Source organism: Capra hircus, chromosome 22, assembly GCF_001704415.2.
Source record: "Capra hircus breed San Clemente chromosome 22, ASM170441v1, whole genome shotgun sequence".
NCBI lineage: Eukaryota > Metazoa > Chordata > Mammalia > Artiodactyla > Bovidae > Capra > Capra hircus.
Window position 1 is genome coordinate 58,958,862 of NC_030829.1, and position 7,066 is coordinate 58,965,927.

General features: G+C 60.3%; 1 protein-coding gene across 1 annotated transcript; it reads left to right on the forward strand.

Moving 5' to 3' along the window:
- Positions 5,100–6,556, forward strand: GP9 (glycoprotein IX platelet). The gene has a single exon (XM_018038380.1). The coding sequence runs from the start codon at positions 5,100–5,102 to the stop codon at positions 5,640–5,642; it is 543 nt and encodes a 180-aa protein (XP_017893869.1). The 3' UTR covers positions 5,643–6,556.

Here is a 7,066-nt window from a genome sequence, read left to right on the forward strand (position 1 = left end):
ACTGGTTGGATGCCCTTGCAGTCCAAGGGACTCTCAAGAATCTTCTCTAACACCACAGTTCAAAAGCATCCATTCTTCAGTGCTCAGCTTTCTTTATGGTCCAACTCTCATATCCATACATGACCACTGGAAAAACCATAGCTTTGACTAGACGGACCTTTGTTGGCAAAGTAATGTCTCTGCTTGTTAATATGCTGTCCAGGTTGCAGACAAAACGTGAACATGATTTTAGGTCCTGCAGGGTGGGTCCTGGTGGAAGAGGCAGGACGAGGGACGGCACGTGTGGGCAGTTGGGGGCGTGGGGCGGGCTTTCCAGAAGGGCTGGTTTTAGGGTCTGTCATCTATGGGGAGGGTCGGGAGAAGGGGCCGGGGGGCAGGAGCCATGACCATGAGCCCGTGAAAGGGGCCGGGCTCAGAGCTCAGGTTTTCTTCGATGCTGTCATGAAGCCCTGCAAAGGCGGGGGCGACAGCAATTTACGGCACCTTGGGCGCCCGGGAAACCTGGCTCTTGCAGGTCAGCTGTCAGTGAACCCAGCACAGGCCCAGCCCTGAGGTCGCAGTGGGCTCCCCAGGTCCAGGGGTCGGGCTGCGGGCTGGTGTGGGCCGCCCGAGGAATTCCTCCAGGAGCAGGAACCCCTTGTGCAGTAGCAGGCCCGGTGCATGTACACACACGCACTCACACACTCACACACATGCACGCACTCACGCACATGCACGCATGCTCACACACACACTCACACATGCACGCATGCTCACACACACAGACATAAACACACACACGCACTCACACACTCACACACATGCACGCACATACACACACGCTCACACACACAGACATACACACACACGCACTCACACACATGCACGCACGCTCACAGACATAAACACACGCACTCACACATGCACGCACTCACGCACATTCACGCACGCTCACACACAGAGACACACACACGCACTCACACACATGCACGCACTCACGCATATGCACACATGCTCACACACACAGACATAAACACACACACACGCACTCACATGCACACACACACACAGACATAAACACACACATGCACTCACACACATGCACGCACTCACACACATGCACGCACGCTCACACACAGACATAAACACACACACTCACATGCACACACATGCACACACACAGACATAAACACTCACACACATGCACTCACATGCACGCACTCACACACACGCAAGCACTCACACACATGCACGCATGCTCACACACAGACATAAACACACACGCACTCATACACATGCATGCACGCTCACACACACAGACATAAACACACACACGCACGCACTCACGCACATGCACGCATGCTCACACACAAACGCACTCACACACATGCACGCATGCTCACACACAAACACACACGCACTCACACACACACATGTACGCACTCACGCACATGCATGCACGCTCACACACAGACATAAACACACATGCACTCACACACACATGCACGCTCACGCACATGCATGCACGCTCACACACAGAGACATACACACACGCACTCACATGAACACACACGCACACACTGACATACACGTGCGCATACACGCACACACTCACACACACACATGCACACTCACGCACATGCACGCATGCTCACACACAGACATAAATGCACTCACATGAACACACGCACAGACGCACACACATACATGTATGCAGACACATGCACGCACTCACACACACACACTGACATACACGTGCGCACACACGCACACACTCACATGGGGATTTTATAGGACAAAGTGGGCATGAGCACGTTCACAGACGGAAGGAGCCCGAGAGGGGCCTCTGTGGGCACGCGCGGGGGACCTGGCAGGGAGCCTGACCGGTCAGGGAGCAGAAGGCCCCTGGCTCCCCCCAGGAGAAGCCTGTGGTCAGCCGGGCCGGCCACCCAGGCAGCTCTGGAAGGGGGAGCCCCCTCAGGAAGCCCAGGGGCGCCCCCGCCCTGAGCCCACAGAGGCCTGTTGTCAGGAGATATGGGTGGCCAGGGGCCCTTCACGTCTGGGATCCCCAAATGAAAGACGCCACACCGCAGTGGAGCCTGAGAATGCTGGGGACCTGCGGGCGGACCCCCAGGGGCGTGGGCCCCGTCTGGCCCTGTGTGGGCAAGAAGACTACACTCACAGGCAGGAAAGGAGGGGGAGCCTTGCTGGATGCTGGGGCTGAGGACATGCATCATCTTCCTGCTCACACTGGCAGAGTCCGGTTTTTCCACAACGAAAACGATTCATTTCTGTCATTTTTTAAGCCGTCCGTGTTGAGATAAGAAGGAAACCTCAGAGGCATGAGAGGAGAGAGCGTGGGCCTGATCGGGGGGTCAGGTCAGGATGCACACCCACCCCGCCCCCCCGAACCGGAGGGACACTCCTGTGGGTCTGGGGGCGGCGGGGTCAAGTGCGCCCGGCCCCACCCTTGACTTCTGCCCACGGCCTTGGTGCCGCGTCACCTGCTTTGAGAACAGGGTCGGCTGCAGGGGGTGAGGCTCCCTGCCTCCCAGCCGGGTGCCTCCTGCTTGCAGTCCAGAAGCCCCTCGGCTGGCAGCCTGGCTGCTCTGGGCCTCAGTGTTCCTTTCGAGCCCCAACTGTCTGAGTTTCAGAGGGTTTAGAACGCCCCCCAGGCCGGGGGCCTCAGACCCGCTTCTCAGCTTCGCTCCTTGGCTGACGCGGACCACAACCATGGGCACGGCCAGCGGTGCCCCTCCCAGGAGGCCCCCTCTGGGCGTCTCTCCTGCACCCCTCTGGTTGCCAGAACCCCTTCCACCCGTTCCCAAGGGGTTACAGCTCCCCCACCGCCACGGGTATATGTTTTCCCATCTCTGCAAATCCTGTACTGACTAACTTGGTATTTCATGCTACTGACATTTTTATAACACAATACAGTGAAGTCACTCAGTCATGTTTGACTCTTTGTGACCCCATGGACTGTAGCTCACCAGGATCCTGTGTCCATGGAATTCTGCAGGCAAGAATACTAGAGTGGCTTGCCATGACCTTCTCCAACATAATAAAAGGCATTTATTATTATTATTATATATAATATTATATAATAATTATTATTATAAGATCAACATAATATAATTGTAGTATTTCAGCTTGATTTTAATTCATACTTTATAATATTAAAAATAAAACTGACTTAAAGATACGTGTTTCTTTTAAACAGGACTTTTGTTATATCACTAACATAGATGGGAAGCTGCAGTCACTCCCCTGAGTCAAATGTCCTATAGAAATAGACACACTGCACATATATCTGAGGGCTTTACTTCTAGCTCGAGACTGGTACAGCTGTTTGTTAAAAAGAAGGATCAGAAAGCATTAAGTTGGCTCAGTGGTAAGGAACCTGCCCACCAATGTAGGAGATGGACAGAGGAGCTTGGCGGGCTATAGTCCATGGGGTTGCAGAGTCAGACACGACCGAATGACTAAGCATGCTTGCAAAATGTTGACAGATGTGAAAATGCAAGGCACCCTCCCCCAGGAAGCCTCCCCAGCCTTCTCGGTTCTCCCACGCTCGGGACTGAGGCTCGTGGAGGACCTGCAGTCCAGTGGGGTACACTAGTGTGCTTGCTCTGCTCAGCCGCTCAGTCGTGTCCGGCTCTTTGTGACCCCGTGGACTGTAGCCCACCAGGCTCCTCTGCCCATGGGGATTCTCCAGGCAAGAACACTGGAGTGGGCTGCCATGCCCTCCTCCAGGGGATCTTCCCGACCCAGGAATGGAACCGGGGTCTCCCGATTGCAGGCGGATTCTTCACCAGCTGAGCCCCCAGGGAAGCCCCGGGATGCACTGCACCCTCTGATAAACCGGTTGACCCGCGGTTCTGTGCACAAGTTCCTGGAACCCCGAGGGCCGCCGCCTCTGCAGAGAGGCCCTTCAGGGGCTGCACACAGGGATAAGCCAGGCTATTTTCACCATTTCCTTCCTCCCACTGAGGCAGGGGTCACCGTCGGCTGCTTCACACAGCGCGGCCAGCCACTGTGGCTTCAGCCAGGACAGTTCAGGCCACAGAAGGGTTGCCCCGAGGGCAGGCCGGTCAGGTAAGTGGCCCTCATCACCCAGCGCCACCTCCCACTGTGCAGGCCCCTCCTGGGGGTTGGGGGCCTCTGGGTCCAGGCCTGGCAGAGAGAGGCGGCCTGTGGCAAGTGCAACCTCTGCCCCTCTGGGCAGGGGCAGAGTGGGGCCGGGGGCGGAGGCACGGGCAGGCATTCCCTCTGAGATACCAGGTGCTTGGCTGAGTCAAGAGTCATTGGTTTATCAGACAGACATTCCTTGGAGGCCTGCCACGGGCCAGCCCTGGTGGGAGCCCACCTTTGGAAGGGGAGGTAGCCTCCACCAAGTCCTGGAGGAGCAGTGAGCTGGGCAGAGGACTGGGGTTTCTAAGAACCCAGTGCAAACCTGGTGTCTGACAGCGCTGGGCAGCCCTGGAGAAGGCAGTCTCTCTCTCTGGGCCTCTTTCCCAACTCCAAGCCTGAGCCTCGATCTAGGGCTTTCCAGATGGAGCCTGGTCTGGGTCCCCTTCTCCACCCTACCCTGCAACCAAGCAACCTCAGCCAGCTGCTCTGCATACCAGGGACTCCAAGAAAGTTCACTCTGCTGTGAACCAGGAAGAGGGGTTTGAATTCACGGGCCAAGGGGTGGTCAGTGGTGTGCACGCCATCTGCCAGACCTGGGCTTAGGTGTGCAGGGTGCTGGGGAGAGGCCCTGACCTGGCCTGCTGTCACTGAGCGGGCGCCTGCTGCCCCCGGCCCTAAGCACGGGCTGATGTCTCTGGCAGGGGGCAGGCGGGCCCACCCCTCCCAGGAAGCGGCTGAGTCCACTCCTCGACCCCCTCACCGTAGCCACCTTCAGGGTCCAGCCACCTGAGCACCCGGGGAGGGCCAGCCGGGCTGGGTCCAGGGAGCTTCACGCCCAGGTGCCCACCACCCATTCCACGGAGGAGAAAGCCGAGGCCCGAGAGGAGGTGAGCGGTCCCCTGTCCAGTCGGGCCCCGCTGGCCCTCGGGCCAGGGCGGGGGCAGGCCGCCGGGCCCTCACTGCCACTGTCCCCGCAGCCCTCCCGCCCGATGCCCGCGTGGGTGGCGCTGCTGTTGGTCTGGGCGGCCGCCGAGGCCTCCGAGGGCTGCCCGGCCGCATGCGCCTGCCGCGCGCTGGACACCATGGGGCTGCAGGTGGACTGCCGCGGCCGCGGGCTCGAGACGCTCCCCGCCCTGCCGGCCCCCACGCGCCAGCTCCTGCTGACCAACAACAGCCTGCGGAGCGTGCCCCCCGGCGCCTTCGACCACCTGCCGCAGCTGCAGGCCCTGGACCTGGAGCACAACCCGTGGCGCTGCGACTGCGACCTCGTCTACCTGCGCCTCTGGCTGGAGGACCGCGCGCCCGAGCAGCTGGAGCGCCTGCGCTGCGCCGGCCCCGCCCCCGCCGCGGGCCGCGCGCCCGCCCAGCTCAGCGGCTGGGAGCTGGGCGCCTGCGGCTGGAGCCTGCGCGAGTCCTGGGCCTGCCCGGGGCCCTGGTGGGACGCGGCGCTGGTGGTCGTGGCCGCGCTGGGCCTGGCTCTCCTGGGGAGCCTGCTGTGCACCGTCGCGGTGCCCCGGGCCGGTCGCCAGTAGCTCAGAAGAAACCCACCGCCCAGCCAGCCCTTATGCAGGCTCGGAGGTGCTTCCCTCCTAGCGTCCCGGAAACCCGCATCCCTGTTTAGACACTGATCCGGGCTTCCCTATTCCCCGAGTTCCCAGTAAAATGGCTGGGTCCACCTCCACCTCCCGCCCTCCAACTACCCCCAACCCCATCTCTGGACAACCCAGGGCCCTTTCCCCGGTCCCGGCCTGGTTCTCATGCCCTCCTGGCTGCTGGCACCCACGCCCCACACTGGCCACGTGACTGCCCACAGCCTGGGATGGATGCTTGAAGCACGTGTCCCCCGTCTGAGGAAACCAGGGCTCTGGCAGAGGATGCGTCGTCCAAGGTCACAAACCAGCCCAGGGTCTGAGTGGAGGCCGGTGGGGCACCCAGTGTCTGTCTCAGAAGGGGACCCAGGGCAGGCAGGGGCAGCGTGTGGGCTCGGAGCCCCGCTGGGGGACTCTGGGTGCGTGGCTGCTGGGGCCATCTCCAAGCGTCAAGCAAGAGAACCAGTCTGGGCGCGGAGAGCACGTAGAGAAATGTTTACTGGTTTAGGGATGTGTACACTCTGGCTCGGCTAAGTCTCCATAAAGGCAACTTGTTCCCATGTTTTAAAAAATAGATTTGCTATAAAGATTCGTATATTCATAAATAGGCAATGAGAATTTCCAAACGCAACAGCATCCTGGCCTCAGGCTCTCCCCACCCCGGGCAGGCTCGGGGGTCCCTGAGGCCCCAGCCCCGCCGCCCTTCCCGGCGAAGTAACTGAGTTCAATATGAATTAGGAGCTTCCTCCAGCTCCGAGCCAGCTGGGGCCTGTGTCCTCGGGGTCAATCCCGCCCTGCTTCTGGGACAGGGACCCACCGCTCTGGCTTGGGGGTCCCTGGCCCGCCTGCCCTCCTCCTGTGAAATATAAACCCCACTGTCCCCTGGTCCTCCTTGAGCCCAGACCGCTGACCGCCTCCTCCGCGGGGGTGGCTGGCAGCTGGGACACTTGCCGGCCCTCTGGCCCACTTCCTCTCCTGCAGCCCCGGGGGTAGGGAGCCCACCTGCTCCTGATCTTGGGTAATTTATAAACAAAGGAAGAGATTGCATAGTTGGGAAGAGGCGGGCTGTGTCGTCTCACATCCGTCCCCATTAACTCTCACTGAGTCCAGGGCCGTCTGATTGAGGCCCAGGGCCCAAAGGTGGTGAGGGTCCCACCTGGCGGGCACCCCCAGGCCGCGCCCAGAGCAATGGCGTGGGCGTTTGAGACTGAGGACCCGGAACCTCGCAGGAGGTGGTTCTCGCTGTGGGCTGTGAATGACACGGACTTGAGGGGAGGGTGGGGGAGCGGGGAGGGTGGGGGAGCGGGGAGGGTGGGGGAGCGGGGAGGGCAGGGGCTGCTCCCGGGGCAGAGCCGTGTGGGGATAGA

Excerpts from the sequence above, each read along its gene's own strand:
- GP9 (XM_018038380.1), top strand. The coding sequence starts at position 5,100 with ATGCCCGCGTGGGTGGCGCTGCTGTTGGTCTGGGCGGCCGCCGAGGCC.